General features: G+C 34.4%; 1 protein-coding gene across 2 annotated transcripts; it reads left to right on the forward strand.

Annotated features, from left to right (window-relative positions):
* The first annotated feature begins 1,871 nt into the window (after nt 1–1,871).
* On the forward strand, nt 1,872–20,821 carry LOC142348592 (galactosylceramide sulfotransferase-like). Of its 2 annotated transcripts, none has more exons than XM_075399999.1 (3): nt 1,872–2,432; nt 18,769–19,339; nt 19,958–20,821. In XM_075399999.1, exons 1-3 carry the CDS (start codon nt 2,287–2,289, stop codon nt 20,483–20,485), a joined length of 1,245 nt encoding a protein of 414 aa, XP_075256114.1. In that variant the 5' UTR covers nt 1,872–2,286; the 3' UTR covers nt 20,486–20,821. The 2 variants fall into 2 exon arrangements, with proteins under 2 accessions (XP_075256114.1, XP_075256105.1); XM_075399990.1 differs by lacking the exon at nt 1,872–2,432 and adding an exon at nt 6,024–6,239.
* The last annotated feature ends 1,248 nt before the right edge of the window (nt 20,822–22,069 follow it).

Raw genomic sequence — 22,069 nt, forward strand, 5'->3', positions numbered from 1 at the left:
TTTTTTAAGCTTTTTGAAAATTTTTGTCACTTTTTGAGTTCTTTCAGCCCTATTTTCCGGATAAAACTTGCATTTTTTCGAGTTTTTTGAATTTTTTTTTAGGTTTCTCCAGCCTCAAGAGCCACATAACCTCCTCTAGGTTTTGATTATACGCTACTACATAGCGTCTAGATGCAATGGAGTGTTTTTCAAGAATTAAATATAAGCAATTTTTAAAAATATTTGCAATTTTTTCAAGTTTTTTAACCTTTTTGAATTTTTTCTCAATTTTCGGCACCAGGTTCCTAGAGAACTCCTCCGAGGTTTGATGACAAGCTGTCGCATAGTTTCTAGAGTTAATGGAATGGTTATCAATTTTCAACTCCAGCTTTAGCAATTTTTTGATAAAATCTAATTTTTTTACAAATTTTCGGACAATTATCATCATGTTCTAAGTTTATGGATCTTTTATGGAAGAGCCAGTGAAATTATTTAAAGCTTGAAATAGGGATACTAATTAGTCTCTTGAGACAATGAAATGGTTTTGAAGATTTTAATATCTCAATTTTTAGCAAGATTTTGTTAAAATTTGCGATTGTTTTCAAAATTTTTGAATATTTTTGTCCTTTTCTGAGTTTAACAATCTTTTCTGACCAACGAAGCTTTTCAAGTCTTGCAGATGGGTTACTTGACATAACTCCGGAGACAAAAAACAGTTTTAAACATCTTCACTGCGAAACTGGAAGCTTTTCTTTTAAATTTTGCGAATTTTCAAAATATCAGTTTTTTATTTGATTTATTTACTAACAAGGCTGGAAAACTAAAATTTGCACAGTAGAATCAAGCTAAAGCTAGCCTCACTAAGTGGCTAGCTAATGACGAAGCCAACCACTCGGCGGTCGTTTGAGAGCAATTCGCCCGACGTTAGTCGGTTATGTTTTAATTTTTCAATCTAATACATTCTATACATATAGACCGCAAATATTGGCGCCGTCAAAATTTACCTTATGTTCTGTTACAAATAGCCTTCCGGTTTTAATCACTGGTTTGATTTAGTCAGCAGTTTGTTACCTAATCTTTTATTGTTTAGCGAGTTCTGAATACTAGTGAGTAATGATCGCACGCAACAAACCAGTCAACACAAAAACACGACCTACGGGGCTACGGTGGCAAATAGCACAGGGCGTTGTGCCGGGGTTTGTTTCAAATTTGTGGATAGGCAGTCACATACTACTACTAATATACCTATTATTATGATACAAATGCAATCTAGGGTACCAGTTAAAAAAAGGCAATAAGCGCATGTATCCCGCCAAAATTACCTGCGAATTCCAGCTCTGTGCGACCGCTACAACACGGCTTACCGCTACAGCAGGGCAACCAACAGAGCTTACAGAGTGGCTATAATCACCCCAGTGGAACGCAACTTGATACACCTTGCCATGTCATGCAAGATCTTTATGACTCTTGCAGAACTTGAAACACCTTGCTAAGATCTTGATAGGCAAAAAATTTTTGGAACATCTTGGTTAAGATATTGGCACACAAAAATTAAAACTGGACACATGTTCCCTTTGGGCAAAGAGAAAAACTAGAGAAAAACATAGGTAACGATTGAAAATAATTCAGTAATAGGTTTAAAAACTGCTCCCGACGCTAGACAAAAGTTTTGTGAAAAAGTTCATGACGAAGTTTTAGAGGACGAGCATTTTGAAAATTAACAACCGCATCTCGCAATTTATAAATTTGATAAAAAGTTAAAACACTGCCTAAATAGACCAAGATTATCTGTAAGTTCTGATTTGAAGCTTTGAGGTCTATGTTCTGTAGCATGCATGTCAAACAGTAAAACCCGAACACAATTGCTTTCATTGATTGTATGAAGTATGACATCTACTAACAAACTTATTTCTTCATGCCCCATTTCACTTCAGCCATACAACACTACCATAAAGTCCGAAAATCAGATAAGTTTTCTGAAATACAGCTCCTGAAATCCCACTAGAACCATCATCAAGGACGGCAATGTTTACAAAACTCGTATAATTATTATCAGTGAAGCTCAAAAATTTTAATGCAGTGAATCTTAAGAGCTTAAAAATGCGGTACAAGTTTATCTTTCAAAAGCAATAGCCTTCCTATTGGACTCCGCGTAGTGCAACTTATCAATTAAAACATACTCTATACATATCATCTATCACTATAGTGTAGTGACTAAACATGCGCAGAAACTGCATCTTTCCTCTGAATGAATGGAGACAAAAGCTTCATGCTGCCTCCAACAATTACAAAAAACAATGAAACAGCATGGAAGTATCAAACTTAACTCAACTCGCTTTGAAATTATTTTGCTGGAGCTACAACATCATGAATGGTCTATGTCGATTCTTAGCCAAAAGATGTGGTTTCCTCACCAAATTGGCGTTAATTGTCTTCCTTGTTGTCAACTTCAGGTATATCTTAAATTTGTTTACATTTGTTAAGTTAGCGCGACTTAATAGAACAAAGCTTGGTTATTTTAAATAGACGCAACTTGGCACGCAAAAACTCTTCGCTTTCACTGGACAGTCCTGTATAAATCGAAAATCAAAAATTAGTCAAATATTGAAAAGTTAAATGAATTTTTGAAACAACATACCGATGAAAAGCCATCAAATTTGTACTCGTCACGACGCGTGCTCAATTTCCTATGAGCTCTTTAAGATATGCAAAATGCGGATTTTTGTATTTCAAGGAACTGTCGATTTTGACTGATTTCTATATATTTAGCTTTCTTTTCATAAAACAACACGTGAAACAGGCCATTTTATATCAGATTTTATCCATGACTTCTCAAACGCACTGCCCTAAAAACAATTGAAACAATTTTGTTCAACTAAGTTGTGGCATACTATGTCTGCCACTGTCCAGCATAGCAGAGGTAACTGGAATTCAAAATCTGTCTGTCATTTTTTAAATTATTTAAATCAATTTTCGTCGCGATTGCAAATAATTTTTTTATCGCTGCCGACCGTTCACCAAATAAAGATAACGCCATTTACACTGAAAAATAAATTAATGTTCCAACATTTCTTTCAAAATGAGGGAATATATATGCGAGGCTGGCTTTTCTTCAGTCAAATTTTCACTTTTCGTTTACGCATCGTAAAGAAAGAAAAAACAATTTTGTAGTCCTCTGGATCTAGTTTGGATTTTTATAAAAATATCAGAAATTTGGAAAAGGGGAAGACTATAAAAATTTGAAGGAAAAATTAAAAAGGAAAGAAACATCCTTCGGGGGAGGGGGAGGGGCAGATTGCGTTCAAATTTAAGATTAAAATAAGAGAAATATGTATTAAAATTTCAGCTCTGTTTCGACTCAAACTGCTTTGGAGACTCATACTTATGGTGTGAAGGGCGGTTCGTAGGACGCCGCTGTTGACCCCCCCCACACACACACACACACACACGCACACACACACACGCACACGCACCCACACGCACACACACACACACACACGCGCACACACACACACACACGCACACACACACACACGCGCGCACACACACACACACGCGCGCACACACAGACACACACACACGCACACACACACACGCACACACACACACACGCGCGCACACACACACACACGCGCACACACACACACACACACACGCACACACACACACACGCGCACACACACACACGCACGCACACACACACACACGCGCGCACACACACACACATACACACACACACGCACGCACACACACACACACAAACACACACAAATCACACACATGCTGCCCCATCCCCCACCGCGCTGTTGCCCCCACTAATTTTCACATTTTTTTAAGCTTTTTGAAAATTTTTGTCACTTTTTGAGTTCTTTCAGCCCTATTTTCCGGATAAAACTTGCATTTTTTCGAGTTTTTTGAATTTTTTTTTAGGTTTCTCCAGCCTCAAGAGCCACATAACCTCCTCTAGGTTTTGATTATACGCTACTACATAGCGTCTAGATGCAATGGAGTGTTTTTCAAGAATTAAATATAAGCAATTTTTAAAAATATTTGCAATTTTTTCAAGTTTTTTAACCTTTTTGAATTTTTTCTCAATTTTCGGCACCAGGTTCCTAGAGAACTCCTCCGAGGTTTGATGACAAGCTGTCGCATAGTTTCTAGAGTTAATGGAATGGTTATCAATTTTCAACTCCAGCTTTAGCAATTTTTTGATAAAATCTAATTTTTTTACAAATTTTCGGACAATTATCATCATGTTCTAAGTTTATGGATCTTTTATGGAAGAGCCAGTGAAATTATTTAAAGCTTGAAATAGGGATACTAATTAGTCTCTTGAGACAATGAAATGGTTTTGAAGATTTTAATATCTCAATTTTTAGCAAGATTTTGTTAAAATTTGCTATTGTTTTCAAAATTTTTGAATATTTTTGTCCTTTTCTGAGTTTAACAATCTTTTCTGACCAACGAATATTTTCAAGTCTTGCAGATGGGTTACTTGACATAACTCCGGCGACAAAAAATAGTTTTAAACATCTTCACTGCGAAATCTGGAAGCTTTTCTTTTAAATTTTGCGAATTTTCAAAATATCAGTTTTTTATTTGATTTATTTACTAACAAGGCTGGAAAACTAAAATTTGCACAGTAGAATCAAGCTAAAGCTAGCCTCACTAAGTGGCTAGCTAATGACGAAGCCAACCACTCGGCGGTCGTTTGAGAGCAATTCGCCCGACGTTAGTCGGTTATGTTTTAATTTTTCAATCTAATACATTCTATACATATAGACCGCAAATATTGGCGCCGTCAAAATTTACCTTATGTTCTGTTACAAATAGCCTTCCGGTTTTAATCACTGGTTTGATTTAGTCAGCAGTTTGTTACCTAATCTTTTATTGTTTAGCGAGTTCTGAATACTAGTGAGTAATGATCGCACGCAACAAACCAGTCAACACAAAAACACGACCTACGGGGCTACGGTGGCAAATAGCACAGGGCGTTGTGCCGGGGTTTGTTTCAAATTTGTGGATAGGCAGTCACATACTACTACTAATATACCTATTATTATGATACAAATGCAATCTAGGGTACCAGTTAAAAAAAGGCAATAAGCGCATGTATCCCGCCAAAATTACCTGCGAATTCCAGCTCTGTGCGACCGCTACAACACGGCTTACCGCTACAGCAGGGCAACCAACAGAGCTTACAGAGTGGCTATAATCACCCCAGTGGAACGCAACTTGATACACCTTGCCATGTCATGCAAGATCTTTATGACTCTTGCAGAACTTGAAACACCTTGCTAAGATCTTGATAGGCAAAAAATTTTTGGAACATCTTGGTTAAGATATTGGCACACAAAAATTAAAACTGGACACATGTTCCCTTTGGGCAAAGAGAAAAACTAGAGAAAAACATAGGTAACGATTGAAAATAATTCAGTAATAGGTTTAAAAACTGCTCTCGACGCTAGACAAAAGTTTTGTGAAAAAGTTCATGACGAAGTTTTAGAGGACGAGCATTTTGAAAATTAACAACCGCATCTCGCAATATATAAATTTGATAAAAAGTTAAAACACTGCCTAAATAGACCAAGATTATCTGTAAGTTCTGATTTGAAGCTTTGAGGTCTATGTTCTGTAGCATGCATGTCAAACAGTAAAACCCGAACACAATTGCTTTCATTGATTGTATGAAGTATGACATCTACTAACAACCTTATTTCTTCATGCCCCATTTCACTTCAGCCATACAACACTACCATAAAGTCCGAAAATCAGATAAGTTTTCTGAAATACAGCTCCTGAAATCCCACTAGAACCATCATCAAGGACCGCAATGTTTACAAAACTCGTATAATTATTATCAGTGAAGCTCAAAAATTTTAATGCAGGAATCTTAAGAGCTTAAAAATGCGGGACAAGTTTATCTTTCAAAAGCAATAGCCTTCTTATTGGACTGCGCGTAGTGCAACTTATCAATTAAAAAATACTCTATACATATCATCTATCACTATAGTGTGGTGACTAAACATGCGCAGAAACTGCATCTTTCCTCCGAATGAATGAAGACAAAAGCTTCATGCTGCCTCCAACAATTACAAAAAACAATGAAACAGCATGTTAGTTTCAAGCTTAACTCAACTCACTTTAAAATTATTTTGCTGGAGCTACCACGTCATGAATGGTCTATGTCGATTCTTAGCCAAAAGATGTGGCTTCCTCACCAAATTGGCGTTAATTGTCTTCCTTGTTGTTAACTTCAGGTATATCTTACACTTGTTTACATTGTCGGGTAGTGCAACTTAATAGCACAAAGCTTGGTTATTTTAAATAGACGCAACTTGGCATGCAAAAACTCTGCGCTTTCACGGAACAGTTCCGTATCAAATCGACACAAACAACTTTCAAAAATTGAGTCAAGTATTGAAAAATTGAATGAATTTTTGAAACAATAAGCCGATTAAAAACCATCAAATTTGTACTCGCCACGACGCGTGCGCAATTTCCTGTGACCTCGTTCAGATATGCAAAATGCGGATTTTCGTCTTTCGAGGAACTGTCGATTTTGACTGATTTTATATATTTAGCTTCCTTTTCATAAAATAACACGTGAAACAGACCATTTTAGCAAATTTTATCCATGATTTCTCAAGCGCACTGCCCTAAAAACAATTGAACCAATTTTGTTGAACTAAGGTGTGGCATACTATGTCTGCCACTGTCCAGCATAGCAGAGGTAACTGGAATTCAAAATCTGTCTCATTTTTCGCTTATTTCAATCAATTTTCGTCGCGATTGCAAATATTTTTTTTATCGCTGCTGATTTTTTGAAATTTGCCGACCGTTCACTAAACATAGACAAATTTTCACCGTTCTCCAGTCAAATTTTCACTTTTTGTTTACGCATCGCAGAGGAAGAAAAAAACCATTTTGTAGTCCTCTGGATCTAGTTTGGATTTTTATTTAAAAAAATCAGAAATTTGAAAAAGGGGAACACTTTAAAATTTTGAAGGAGAAATTGAAAAGGAAAGAAACATCCCTCGGGGGGGGGGGGGCAGATTGCGTTGAAATTTAAGATTAAAATAATAAAAGGAGAAATATGCAAAAAAATTAGTTAGGTTAACGAGACTTTTCATTGCCACCAATAATTCTTTAAAGTCTAAAACTTATCGATTTTAATTATTTGACAAAAAAAAAATGCGAATAAGCATTTACGTTGTTTTTTCTGTTCAAAACTTCAAAAAATTTTCCCCCGTAACTCCATTTTCTGCTGATTAAAAACTATTGTAACATCCATTGCTTCTCCTAAACATTTTTTGGAAAATGGAAAATTTCAGGCAATTTAGAGCTCTCAAAATAGCCAAAAACTCACTTTGAAAACTTTAAAACAACAAGGCGGCTCGATAATGTGCGATCGCACATAAGGTTCCGAACCCGCTCATCCACAATTTTCACATAATTGTCTACCAATTGAGGAACAGATGGAAAAACACAAAAAAAATCAAGTATTTTTCAAAAAAAATTTGGTGTATGAACGAAAAGATAGCCTCGAAAGCAAATAACTCAGTGGAGTAAAAAATGATGCATTAGATTGATGAGATATGCCGATATTAAGAAAGCGAGCAAAGACGAACGACAAAATCAAACAACAACAACAAACATTAATTACATCAAAAATTTTATGTCCGTTTTAAAAAACAAAACTGAAAAACAACGTCAAAATAGCGTCAGATAATACTGAAAATAAACAAAATAACTTGTAATTCACCAGAACAAAATGGTTATTCACCAGTTCATAATAAAGCTTGGTAACAATTAGACAAAAAAGAACAAACATTAAAATTAGAAAATTCGCTGAAATTTTTTTTATAAAAACAATTAATTTCAAAGTAATGAAAACCATAAGGAATCAACTAAAATATCCCATAGATTTCCAATTACCAATGCTTCTATAGAAGGGAATTAAGAACTCCTGGTATTCAATTTTTTATGCAGTATCGAAAAGAATAACAAATAGACAACAACCTAAAAATCAATTAGAACTTGCCAGAAGATGCTTTGGAAGCCGTTAAGCCATAATTTGGCCCCCAAAATATGTTCGATTGCACCTTCGTCGAACACCCATAATAAATTATGTGGCCACTCATTAATGAAAATAAGCAACAATTGGACAAAAAAAGAAAAAATGCAAAATTATGTAATACTTGTTTCTTTTCGAAAAAAATTTATTTCCAAAGATTTAAAAGCCATTAATTACAAAGTGAAAAGATCGAAGAGGTCCGTCCAATCTTCCAAAGGAAGCCCTTGAGACCTGCAATTATCCAGAATATGTCTTACGTCCACAAAAAGAACGTCAAAAATGACAAAAATCAAATATTCATTTTTCATTTTTTTTGTGAAAAACCCGTGTGGAAGCCAGTAAAGTCATAACGAATTCTCTTAAAACATTAGATTTTGTGACACCAATCCCTTTTGACACCTTCCCTTGAAATGTATTATGTGAAATATTTAGCCGGAATATGTGACAAAAAAAAATTCAATGAAAATAGCTGACAATATATTTTGTCTTCCTCCATCAAGAGTTCGGAACAAAAAGCGGAAAAAGGTATTCCTTCCTCCCTCAAGAGGGGTCGGAACAAAAAGCGGAAAAAGGTATTTTTTTGTCAGAAATCTAGAACTTTCTAATTTCATCAAAACTAACCATTTTTGTTTTTGAAATTGCTCATCTTATTCAGCAACTCGGGACTCGGCGAATTTCTGTAAAATGAAAACCTAAAGTTTTCATTTTAATGATTGTGAAGTCTTCATAAAAAACGGAGTGCTTTTGAAAGACAAAAAATTTTTACTTCAGTTCACGATATTAAAACTTCCATTAAAAATACTCCCGAGAAAAAAGGCTGAAACTGAGAACTGCTTAGTCATAAAAATTAAACTTTATTTAATATTTGCTAAATTATCCAGAATATGTCTTACGTCTACAAAAAGAACGTCAAAAATGACAAAAATCAAAAATTTATTTTTCATTTTGTGAAAAACCCGTGTGGAAGCCAGTAAAGTCATAACGAATTCTCTTAAAACATTAGATTTTGTGACAACAATCCCTTTTGGCACCTTCCCTTGAAATGTATTATGTGACCTCTGTAAAACTAGGTATCAATTAGACCAAAAAGAAAAAAAGCAAGATTATGTATTACTTGTTTTATCGAAAAAAATTTATTTACAAAGACATGAAAGCCATTAATTACAAAAAAGAAAAAATTGAATAGGTTCGTTTATTCTTCCAAAGGCCGCCCTCGAGACCTGCAATTATCCAGAACGTCTTACGTGTACAAAAAGAACGTCAAATATGACAAAAATCAAAAATTAATTTACTTTTTTTTTGTGAAAAACCCGTGTCGAAGCCAGTAAAGTCATAACGAATTATTGAACAATATTAGATTTTGTGACACCAAACCCTTTTGACACCTTCCCTGACAAAAATACTGTCATCTTTAAACTTTAATTAACGAGACCAGGTAACAAACAGACAAAAAAAGAACAAAATTGCGAGGTTGAAATGTTTTTTTTTTCATTTTGGAAAACAATTGTTTTCAAAGTCGTGAAAGCCATTATCTATCTTCTAATATCAGAAAATCGGCTCATCTACTCCCTCCTCCAGGAAAAGCCAATCGAACCGGGTCATTGTACAGGAAATTATATACGACTAAAAAGACAAAGTAAAAACGACAGTTAAAGACAAAAATAAAAAATTCAATTTATATTCTTCGAGAAAGTACTGTCGAAGCGGTAAAGAACCACAATCTATATCTTTAACGAATTAAATATTATCAATTGTGCGTTATTGTGAACGCGAAAAATGTGATATATGAACTGACAATAACGTGATAATTTGACAAAACTAGAAAACATGAAATGGGCAAATACCTAAAAATTAAAAATTGTGAAATCTAGTAGTATCAAAGCCAGACACGATAACTTAAGGCGTAAAACCGCAATAAAGACTAGATTTGAATTCAGCAGAAAACAGGAGCACTCTTTGATTGCTGACACTAAGCTACATTTAAAAAAATCAAATATATTTAAAAATCAAATATTTTAAAACTCAAAACGACCATAAGCTTTCAAGCAACCAACTAGATAAATTAATTTCGAGCGAATTAGTTAGCCAGTAGGACCTATCACTAGTGAGCTTTAATCTGAAATGTTCTGTTACTTAATTAAAATAAAAAAGATCGAATTTTTTTTATAAAAAACCGACTGACGACAATCCAATTTTTTTTGGATTGTAACGGTCCAAGATTGGTCCAGAACTAGTCCTGCTAATGCTCATTACCCATTAGGAATATTTAATTTTTGGAACATCATTGATATAGATATTTTGTTAGTTAAAAAATCAAAATGCTGCGTTTTTGAAAATCAACAAATTAGGTTAGCAAAAAACGGCAAAGTTTTATTTACAGAGCACTCTCGACGGAAGTTGAAATGGAATTAGCCCCTTTTTCAGTCTACAAAGATTGTGTTAGTGGTGTTTGGGTGCGCACTTCCTGCAAATTTAATCAGAGTGGACTAAAGAATCTTATTTCGTGCTGTTTTTGATGAAAGTCTGAATTTTGTGAAATATTTAGCCGGAATATGTGACAAAAAAAATTCAATGAAAATAGCTGACAATATATTTTGTCTTTAAACGTAAAGTCAACAACATTTTCTTGAAAAATTTTATTAAATTTCATCAAAATTGGCAAAATTTTAGTCAAAAATTCCGAAAAAAAGGTGAATGAAATCAACGGAATTCACTCTATTTTCTCGAAAGTTTAAACCTCGATATCTCCCTGTCAAAAACGAAAAGCAAAAAAATCTTTTTAATTCCATATTCCACGCTGGACAAGCTCTTCAATGATACCAGTCTCAACTATCTACGATGAATATATCGGCCAAAATTGACTGAACAAAAAAACCCCCATTCGAGTATATAGTTCCTTCCTCCCTCAAGAGGGGTCGGAACAAAAAGCGGAAAAAGGTATTTGTCAGAAATCTAGAACTTTCAAATTTCATCAAAACTAACCATTTTTGTTTTTGAAATTGTTCATCTTATTCAGCAACTCGGGACTCGGCGAATTTCTGTAAAATGAAAACCTAATGTTTTTTTATTTTAATGATTCTGAAGTCTTCATAAAAAAACGGAGTGCTTTTGAAAGACAAAAAATCTTTACTTCAGTTCACGATATTAAAACTTTCATTAAAAATACTCCCGAGAAAACAGGCTGAAACTAAAAACTGCTTAGTCATGAAAATTAAACTTTATTTAATATTTGCTACAAAAGCGGTTTTAAATATGTTTAGAAGCGATATTGTCTCTATTTCTTCGAGCCTGCAACAGATCTGCGCGATGATGACAAAAAATGACCCATTATGCTCAGAAAAGATCAAAATTAACAATAATTTTGGAGAAAAAATGAAAAAAGTTTATTACAAAATTTATAGTATTTTTTTACAATTAGCCTCAAGAAGTTTACACCAAGTATTCCAGATTAATCAGAAAAAACAAATGAACGAAACCAACTAAAAGTTGAAGATCAGAAGCAAAAACAAAATTGAAAAAATATTTCTCGTCGAGTTTTTATGCGTTTGAGTTTTTGTGGATTCATTTATGTGAGTGCATGAATGTGCAAAAACTGGGTCATGGGTGTGCATAAAAGAAAAAGAGAATTAGTCTGAGAGACTAAGTTCCTTTAACTGTTAGACACAAGTAGAGGCAGAGTGGAAGAACTGTGAGAAGAACTTAAAAAAATACATTTTTGCTACGAACTGCGTTTTTAAAAATGTTAAAACCTAAAAATGTGGTTATTGATTCTACAGTTCAAAAAATCTGAGATACTTTGAAAAAAAAACGAATTGGCCCATTATTTTCATGAAAAAAAATATTTGGAAAGTTCATTTCAAGTTTTAACCTCAACTTTACAATTGACAATGCAATTGCCACAAAAGAAGTCCGCATATATTTTTTCCAGATACAACAAATAAGACACAAATGACCGAACCAAAGTATTGTTAAAGATCAGTTGCCGTAAACAAAAAGATTTTGTCGGTTTTTTTTTGTATGTTTTTGTTTGTGTGTGCGGGCATGAAAGTGAGTGTTTGCGTGTAATGTGTCTGGTATTTGTGTCGAGGAGAGAGAGAGAGAGGTAGAGAGAGAGAGAGAGAGAGAGAGAGAGAGAGAGAGAGAGAGAGAGAGAGAGAGAGAGAGAGAGAGAAAGAAGGCTAGCCTGAGCGAGTAAGCGTTAAAATGTTAAACAAAAAATAGAGGCAAAGTTCAAAAACTGTCAAAAACCATAAGAAATAGACAGATTATATAATTGTTACAAATTAAGGCTTTAGTTTTGTCCAAAACCAAAATTTTTTTTGAAATGTCAATGTTAACTGATCTTGGAGATTATTAACAAAAATTAACATTTTCATTATGCTCAGACATCAAAAAAAAAACAAAATTTTCCGAAAAACTTTCACTTCAGAGTTTAGTGCCAAAATTTCGACCAACAATTAAATTGCCTCAACCAGTCCAAGCCTATTCCTTCAGGAAAAAAATCAAAGAAGAACTAATTAAACGTTACGAACACAGTAAAAATCAGTTGCCAAAGAATTTTTTTGTTATTGGGGTTTGTATTTGTTTGATTTTCTTTGTGTGTGGGTGTAATTTGTGTTGTGTGTCTGTTTTTATGGCTTGTCTCTATCTATGTTTTGCAAATCGTACTACACTTATCTTTCTACAATGCACTAAGGAGTTTTCTTTTTGTCTCCCGAAAAGAACAGCATATTTTTTGGTTCAAACAGTACAGGTAATTTTGTCCAATGCATATAAGTTGCTTTCCGATACTCCCAACAGTATCTCCGAACAAAATTATTGGTTCCTTTGCAAGATTGATCTATGTTGGAAAATACTGTGCTACGCACAGAATCGCACGAGCCATTTGGTTTTAATTTCATTTATAGTTGGCATAAAATACTCATCGCAAAAAATAAGACAAGATTTTTCTCCCAATTTCGTATGATTTACTTTAATTATTCAGTAAAAGCTCAAAAGAGTCAACTTGATAAACACTGTACAAACAACACTTCCTAGATAAAATTTTTGATTTTTACTTTCTATCAAATCCGATATCAGAAAAACCCGCCCGCAAAATTTAAAAATGAACTAAGCGGAAGACTTTTAACGAGCCAACGCAGAAAAGCTTCATCAACTCAAATGCAACCTAATAATTTAAATAAAAAAATTAATCTAATATTCAATTGGGTTAAAGCTGAGAAAAAAGAAAAGGCAAGAAAAAACTAAAACTTTAAGGTACTTTTCAGAAATTTTTCGCATATAACGACACCAGACAATAACCCTTAGAATACTTTGTGATGTGGCAACTTATTGGTCAACGCACTTTTTACAATAAAACGGACAAAAGCTAAACAACAAATTAGTATATACATTTCTTCACATGTAACAGTCTAATATATTAGCCCTTGAGACATAGTTAGACCTGCCAATTTATCCGTGATAAACGAAAAAAACCAAAACTTATATCGAGACAACCGAGAAAAATAAGAAGACGAGAAAAATACTATAATAAAAATAACCCCGCCACAGTTCAAATTGCGACTTCTTGAGAGGCCTTATCAGATTTATCAGTTACTATCCACAGCTTTGCTTAAACAAGCCTGCCATTGAGACGAAGAATCTCGAAATTCAGGATTAAAATTCTGGTCTCATTTTAGGATTACTGCCATAGCTCTAGAGGAGCCATTACACAACAATAAATTCTGAAAAACACAAGGTCTTCAACATAAGAAAAAGTTCCAAGAAACAAAACAGTTCGAAACCATCTAATTTTATTTCTCAGACAAAAACAACTTAAAATAGATATAAACGAAGTCAGATTGTAATCAAAACAAAATCTACAACAAACAAAAAGTCTCCGCAGACCATATAAACTGACGAAAAATAGTGAAAATCGCAAGGAAACGTCGAAGGCAAAGTAACAGAATAGGTTAAAGTTGCTTCTTGAACTCTAAATGATGTAAAAAATGTTTTTAACGTTTTAAGTTTATAAAGGTGCGAGAAACTACTTTCACTTTAGATGTTTGAGATAAAATTTGAAATTATTTGTAAATCTGCAACGTGCTCAAAACTTTTTGCCTCATGAGCAAATCTCTCAAAACTCGTTTTCTCTCATTCTCTCAGAGTTCATGAAAAAAAAAAATTCAAAGGATTAAAATGATCCCATAGCTCTAGAGGAACAATAACAAAACAAAAATTTCTGAAAACACGAAGTCTGCAACATAAGTAAAACTTCCAAAAACAGAACAGCTTAAAATCATCTAGTTTAAACCATCTGAAGAAAAAACTGATGCGGGCCATCTAAAAAATTTAAAAAAAACCGTTTTGGTGAAAAATTGTAATTTGTAACCTGTAACCTATCTTATTTTCAACTTTGGCGCGTTTTTGAATTCAATTGTAGCTTGTTGATAATTGTTTAAAAAAACTGGTTATCCTAATCAATCACTAACGCCGTCAAACATTGAAGATATAGATACAAATTTCGTTTCATAAGATGGATTGTTCTGAGTAAGGTTTTTTTCGTGAGCCTGCCACATTAAAAACTTTTTCCCCAACGAAAGTCGAATCTAAGCATCCAATGTACACTTTAGACAAAGCTGACTTCTCACATATAACTTTTTCTTCCCGTAATTGTCCGACAAACAACTTCATTTCCTAGATAAATTTTTTGAATTTTTATTTGCTATAAAATCTGATGTCAGAAAAAACCGCACCGCCTGTGGTTTTAGTAACGTTCGCAGCTGGAGATGGTTACAAATTTATTATTCTCTTGAAGAACGTTATATTCTTGAGAGCAATGTTTTCGACCCTCAATTAGAAATTCTCCAATCGATTTCGAATTCTAATCGGAGACCTTTTTAAATTATAATCAATTTTTTTCAATCTTGTTTGTTTTTCTAACTTGTTCAACGTTGATATACTCTTATTTCACTATTTAAAGAATATTTTAAGTCGCCACGTAAACAAATGCAAAGAGCTCCATAAACCTAAATGCCACTTGACATCTTGAGGCGTGAAGATTAAAAAACAAACAAAATTTGAAAAGGAATTAAGCGGAAGACTTTTCACGAGCCAACGCAAAAAAAGCTTCATTCACTCAAACGCAACCCACTAATTTAAAAAATATATTTAGTCTATTATTCAGTTGGATTAAAGTGGAGGAAAAACGAGAAAAAAGGAAAGGCAAAAAAACTCCAACTTTAAAATATTTTTCGGATAATTTTCGCATATAGCGGCACTAGACAATAAACCTTAGAACTCTTTGTGATGTGGCCACTTATTGGTCAATTCATTTTCTACAATAAAAAGGACAAAAACTAAACATAAAACTAGTTTTTACATTTCTTTACAAGTTTGAACCTAATATATTGTCTCATGAGACGTAGTTGCCTAGACCTTCTGTTTTATCCGTGATAAACGAGAAAAAATGAAAACTTATATCGAGACAACCGAGAAAAATAGAAAAAGACGAGAAACATAGCCGGCAGATTGCCGGAATAGCTGCGAAAGAATAGACCTGCGTGCCATATAATAGAGATAGAAACAGATACAGATCTAATTGAAAAAAAAAATTGACGCCGCTCAACAAACTAGGTAAAAAAACATTCAGCGATAAATCACTAAAGCTTGTTAAAATTCATTCCGCAGAAGCTCTTATTAGAGACCTTTACTGCACATATGAGTTCCTTTGACCTTAAACAAATTCAAATTAAACTTATGTTTTAAAGTGCAAAAGTCATTTTATTGAGTAAGGTAAGTCACGTATGATCAAAATCTAATCACGCAAATAACCTAAAAACTTTTGCTAAAGCGAGTGAGAAATGACGTCACGCGCGCAAATTCCGTTAGTGAGAGGAAGAAGTCATTCAGAAAATTTGACTTTTTTCAGCTTTGCTGTGCGAACAAATGTAAAACGAAAAAAGAGCGTCAGATGACGAAACAAAAAAACATAGCAGGACAAGTCCTGACGTACAATTCAAAGAATTTTCTTTGACTAAACAGAAAAACTAGACCTAGAATGGACTAACAGTGAATTGAGAAAACCATTTTTAAAAAATTCTGATAAAAAAATAAGAAAAAAAACAAAATCAATGTCAAAATGCCGCATGTGAACAAAAAAACCACTAACGAGAAATGAAATATTAATTCACAAAAAAACTAGGCCTAGAATGAGCTGTGAATGGATTGGGAAAACCATTTAGAAAAAAATCCGATCCAAAAAATTGAAAAACAGTAAAAATCAGAGTTAAATTGCCGCATGTGAACAAAAAACCACTACCGAGTAACCGAATTTTTGTTCAAACACCATTTTCTCACTCTACTTTAAAATTAGAGCGAAAAAAATTCACGCCGCAAAACCACTCGCTTTTTCGCTCCATTTCCTGTTTCGGCGTGACCAAAATCACTACTCCAATTTGACTTCAAAAATCATGAAAATGTGTGAACAGATCTTAAAAAAAAACATAGCCGGAAGAATTCCGGAAACGACTCGAAGTAGAAATCTGACTATTCTCACTAATCAGATGCATCACCAGAATATTACCAATCGACAGACATTGTAACCAATTCACAAAGAAAAGACTGGAGAAGTGGAAACTTGACAAAGAACAAAAGCAAAAAATAATATTCTCTAAAAATCAAAACAAAATTCTCTACAAAAAGATAACATGCAGCTTCCCATCCATAACTCATAGAAATCAATTAGTTATATATTTTGCTAGATCAATCACCCACCTAGTACTTGCAGAGAAACGTTAAACAACAAACTAAAAAAAGACTAAGAAAATCTCTTTAACGAATTAGAGTTTTGTATAATTTGTTTAAATGAAAACTGCCCTGCTAAGCCTTCAAGTGCAAATTCATAGAATCAACACCTACAAAAAAGCTCCTTATTGAGAAAAAGTTACCAACAAAAAAACATTAAATTGGAAGAAATAGGCAAAAAAACTTAGAAAAAAGACAAAAAGTGGCAAAAATTTGCTCTGATCTACTCGATTTTCTTTAACAAAAACAACTCAAAACTAATATCAATCAAAATGAGAGACATCCAAAAGAGCTACAACAACTGAATTCCACTAGAAAACTCCCCAAATGCTATCAAAGGTTGAGGAAGAATAGAAACGACATTTAAAACCAAATTGAACAAAAAAAAACGAGAAAACGTAAGGTGTTTTTTAAATTTTACAAGAAAAAATAAAACCAAATAAAGTTACTTTGAGCAAATAGAGCAATGAAATGCTCGCGAAATAATGGGCAAGTCATAACAAGCTGAAAAAATTGTCTACGATTGAATAAAAAAACGAGAAAAAAACAAAAAATTAAAAAAGTGGTTAAAAAATTCTCTATTTTTCTGTCATTTTTCTTCAGAAAAAAATGTTTTATACCAACAAAATTGTAATCAATTTATATCCCTGATATTCTTTGAGATACGAGCTTCTATGCAAATTGCACTTAAAGCAGTAAAACAAAACAAAAGGCCAAAATACATTAAATTTCGTCGAAAAATCAGCAAAACTGATCAAAAACCTCCAAATTTGCATAAAACTCAAATTAACTACTTGAAACCTTCAATTCCTATCAGAACGAGCTCAAATCCAATACAATATCATAATCAGACCTCTTAAACAAGAAAAATTGCAAAAAAGCTGCTTTTAAAAGCCGCACGTGAACAAAAAAATTTCGCTCGCTCAGAGAAAATTTTTTTACACATCAATTTCTCGCTCTCTCAAAAACAGCGGTATGAACAAAAAGTCACTCTCTTTTCGCTCCGCTCCTCACTTTTGTTCAGCAACCAAATCACTCGTTTTTTCACGCGTTTCATTTCCCGCTTAAAAATTCACTCCAATAAAATTGATTAAAAAAAAAGGACTTCTCCAATACTCCTCTTCGAGTCGTAAAAAAGACAGCGCCCCAATACAATTCAAATTATTTGAATTGTAAAAAACCAAGAGCACCGCAATATAGCTACGCTCAGCTTACAGCTTCGCAGCTATAAAAAGACTAAATGGATAATCCCCCAGTAACAGTTCAAGTTGCGACTTCTTGAGAGGCCTTGAGAGAGATTTATCAGTTATTATCCACAGCTTTGCTTAAACAAGCCTGACATTGAGACGAAGAATCTCGAAAGTCAGGATTAAAATTCTGGTCTCATTTTATGATTACTGCCATAGCTCTAGAGGAGCCATTACACAACAATAAATTCTGAAAAACACAAGGTCTTCAACATAAGAAAAAGTTCCAAGAAACAAAACAGTTCGAAACCATCTAATTTTATTTCTCAGACAAAAACAACTTAAAATAGATATAAACGAAGTCAGATTGTAATCAAAACAAAATCTACAACAAACAAAAAGTCTCTGCAGACCATATAAACTGACGAAAAATAGTGAAAATCGCAAGGAAACGTCGAGACCACACATTACCGAGCTTCCATGTTAGTGCTGACTAGCAAACCAGTTAGAGGTCATCTAAGTTAGCAAGGCTCGGAACTTCAGGTACAAACGGGGTCTTTCCCATTATATCCCGCTCCCACAGCTAAGTGGTCATATAACCTCCCCCCATCAGGGTAATTATACCATAATGAGGGGCTATAAATTCGTGGGTGTTGGGGGGTCTATAATGGGAAAGTCCCTGAAAGACCCTAAAAACACTAAATGTTTTATGAGTCAAAACGAGAGGTCTCCAAATTTTAGCATTTTCCTCATTCAGCACTGGCTCGATTCATCAGAAAGGCATTCAGATTTTGAACAATTGCTGGTGCACCCTCAGAAAAGCGCGAAGAAAATTGTTTTTGTGAAGACTCACAAGACCGCCTCAACAACCATCCAATCAATTCTGTGCAGACATGCACTTTATAACAAATTGAAGGTTGCGGTTCCCAAAAATGGCAAGAACTTCTTCTCTTATCTGGAGAAACCATTCATAGCAACTCAATCAAAGACGCAGAATCCTGATGTCATTCTATTTCACATGAATTTCCTCCAATCAGAGGTGGAGAAATTAATCCCAAAAAACTCGGAGTCCGTTTTCCTGACAATACTGCGCGATATTCCCGATGCATTTGAATCTCGGATTACATACTACAAATTCAAGGACAAAAGCAACGCTCTACCTGAGATAGAAGACGCGAAGCAGTTAACAGCCCAAGTTGTGAATAGGTACGATGCAATTCTAAGAAAGATAAATGGAACAGGGACATATCACCAACAGCTCCGGATCATTCTCGGAAACTGGTATTTCTACCAATTCAACCAGCGCTCAAAGGTAATTTCTAACTTCGCATACTTTCGGACCCACATTGAGGTCTCTTACATGGATGTCAGTCCCCCATGTTTTTTTGGTATCTAACGTGACTGCAAGTTTTAGCAGGGGGGGGTTCAAATTGACGACATCGAAATTCTGTATCTGTAAATTCGAGTCTGAAGAAAGAAGTGTATAAACAAACGATGATGATGATATCAAATGGACAACAAAAAATCATGCATGCAAAATCTCAATATGAGCTGATAATTTAGTCCTAGTTGACGGGCCAGTTGTGATAGATTGGGGCGCGCTCTTACGTTCGGTTGTGATATCGAGTCGCATGGGCCGCTGAGGCATGGCCAGATGCGATAAAATATATAATTTTCCCTTCCTTCTTTCTCGTTTAAATTAGTCAACATGGATGCTTATTGTGACTACATTATGGATATAATGGTCAATATTTCAATGTTTTTCGAGGATTAACATTGAGAATGCATGCATTTGTCGTCCAGTTGGAACAAAATTCCGAGTCATCCATTTGAAACGTCGTCCTGTTGATCGGCCCTCTTTAGCACCGCTACGCTAGCACATTTATATTGAAAGCTGATTACTTTAGCCAATAACTTTGACGTGTTTAAGGAGTCACAAAAGGCCTTGAACATGACAGAGAATGAAGTAGAAGCTACGATCAGATTCATGGAGGACACTTTCGACATTGTGATGATCACGGAACGTTTCGACGAAAGCCTTATTCTACTCAAAGAGCACCTTGGAATATCAACAGAGCAAATTACATACATCTCACTCTACGAACGATACAGAAAAGAACACTACAACAAGCAATTTGACCAAGATGTCGAAAGTGCAATAAGGAAAAAACTTTGGGCTGATGATACAATCTACAAACATTTTAGAACACTATTCGATCAAAAGGTTGAACAATTTGGCGAGGAAAGAATGAGAATTGAGCTCTCTGAACTCAAACAGAGACAAGACGAATTGCATGATGAATGCATTGACAAAGAAGTGGTAGCCAGGCAAAGCAATGCCGAAATTTTTGTGCCACGAAAAGTTGCAATGATGTCATGGAAACTTAAAAAGAAAGCGCCTGCTTTCTGCAGATTCTATACCCTTTCAGAAAGAGAATGGCTGAATAAATTCAGATGAAGATTTTTACAAGCACTTATTAAACACTATAGCCATTTAACAAACCATCATTTACGCTTGTATAATAATTTAACTGGAAAAACTTTGACATTTAAATAGCGCAACAATTATACATTGCGTTACAACAATTATATATATCAAAAACAAACCATGACAAGTCCTGAAACAAACAATTCAATGTTTTCAAGAGCCTGCACTCATTATCGATTTAAAATGGAAAACCAACGCACAAAATTTTTTTAAATTAATCAAAAATTGTCCCAGCGTTTTCAGATTTGAACACAGGTGGAATTCGAATACTGAGCTCAATTTCTAGCTAATAACAAAATTAGAAAATATGATAGACCATCTAAATCAGTTTTATTTGAAAACTACTCGACAGTATTTATATATTGCAGTAACAACAACTACCAATTTGATTTTCTTGTATGTAACTATTTGCACTGTCGCTTCGATTTTAAGTTCTTCAAACTTTGAATTCAGTCATATCATTCTGACAAAATTTGCATTACAATAACAAAAATTCCGCAAAAATTTGACCGTAATAAAACAGTCTAACAGAAACTGACTAACGTCGGATAAATTGCTCTCGAATGACAGACAGGTTCGGTCAACTTAATTTAGACGGTTCTAGCATGGAAATCTTTTATGAGAGTAAAAAGCACCCATGATTTCCAGGTTGACAGCCTGGCATCAGAACCACTCAACTAAATTGGCTTTGATTTCTTTTGGAGGAAGGTTCAACAACAAAAATGCAAAAACGCCAAGCAAAATTTCCCATGCATTTCAATTTCTTTCAGGAAGTGCGACTTAAAATTCAGTTTTTACGTGCCGCATTTACACTGCAACAAAATTATCGATCAAAGAGGCTCCACCACTAACCTTCTTTGAGTCGTGCAAAGAGTGCCTCAATACAAATTTTGAATTAAAAAAATCAAGATGAGACCAAGTAAAGCCTCGTAAATTATAGACTCACAACCTCAGCGTCACAGATTCCTTCCAAAATCATATTAAAAAAAGAAAAAAACTTAAAATAAAACAATCAATGATTATTGATAAAAGGGAAAACAACACTTCCAACTCAATCTAAGTTTCTATTTCATTGCATTAATTTTTTCATCCGCGGGCAAAGCTGGATAAACATTTGGTTTCATGTTCAAATAACATAAGCTGACTACCGTCGGACGATAAGCTGTGGAACGAAAGGCGAGGGGCTGGCTTTGGTTGTAGCTAGATTAAGCAGAGCAATTTTAGCCTCAGGAGGCACTGATCGGTCGCCGGGTTAAAAGTTTGGAGCTCCAAAAAAGCGCTTCAAATCACGAATATTAGCCTCCTCAAGCGTTCCTCAACAGTTTCGCTGATTCGTGAACTTACAGCTCTAAGAAAGCTGCTCAGAGACTTAACGCGCGCTTTCCCGGTCTATCCCGTTTCTTTCGAAAAAATGCATGCCATTTAAGCGAGGTTAAGAAAAATCTGCAGAAATAAAATGCATTAAAGACAAACACGTTAAAACTAAATGCTTCAGACGCCGTTAAAGAGGAAGTAAGAAATTTCTAGGCTCAAGAGTTTCGGCGAATCGCATAC

Source organism: Convolutriloba macropyga, chromosome 1 (assembly GCF_964194025.1).
Source record: "Convolutriloba macropyga chromosome 1, txConMacr16.3, whole genome shotgun sequence".
NCBI classification, from domain to species: Eukaryota; Metazoa; Xenacoelomorpha; order Acoela; family Convolutidae; genus Convolutriloba; species Convolutriloba macropyga.

Excerpts from the sequence above, each read along its gene's own strand:
- LOC142348592 (XM_075399999.1), top strand. The coding sequence starts at position 2,287 with ATGGAAGTATCAAACTTAACTCAACTCGCTTTGAAATTATTTTGCTGG. Across the intron at positions 2,433-18,768 it reads TTCCTTGTTGTCAACTTCAG|CATTTTCCTCATTCAGCACT; the intron begins GTATATCTTAAA and ends TCCAAATTTTAG. Across the intron at positions 19,340-19,957 it reads AATTCAACCAGCGCTCAAAG|GAGTCACAAAAGGCCTTGAA; the intron begins GTAATTTCTAAC and ends GACGTGTTTAAG.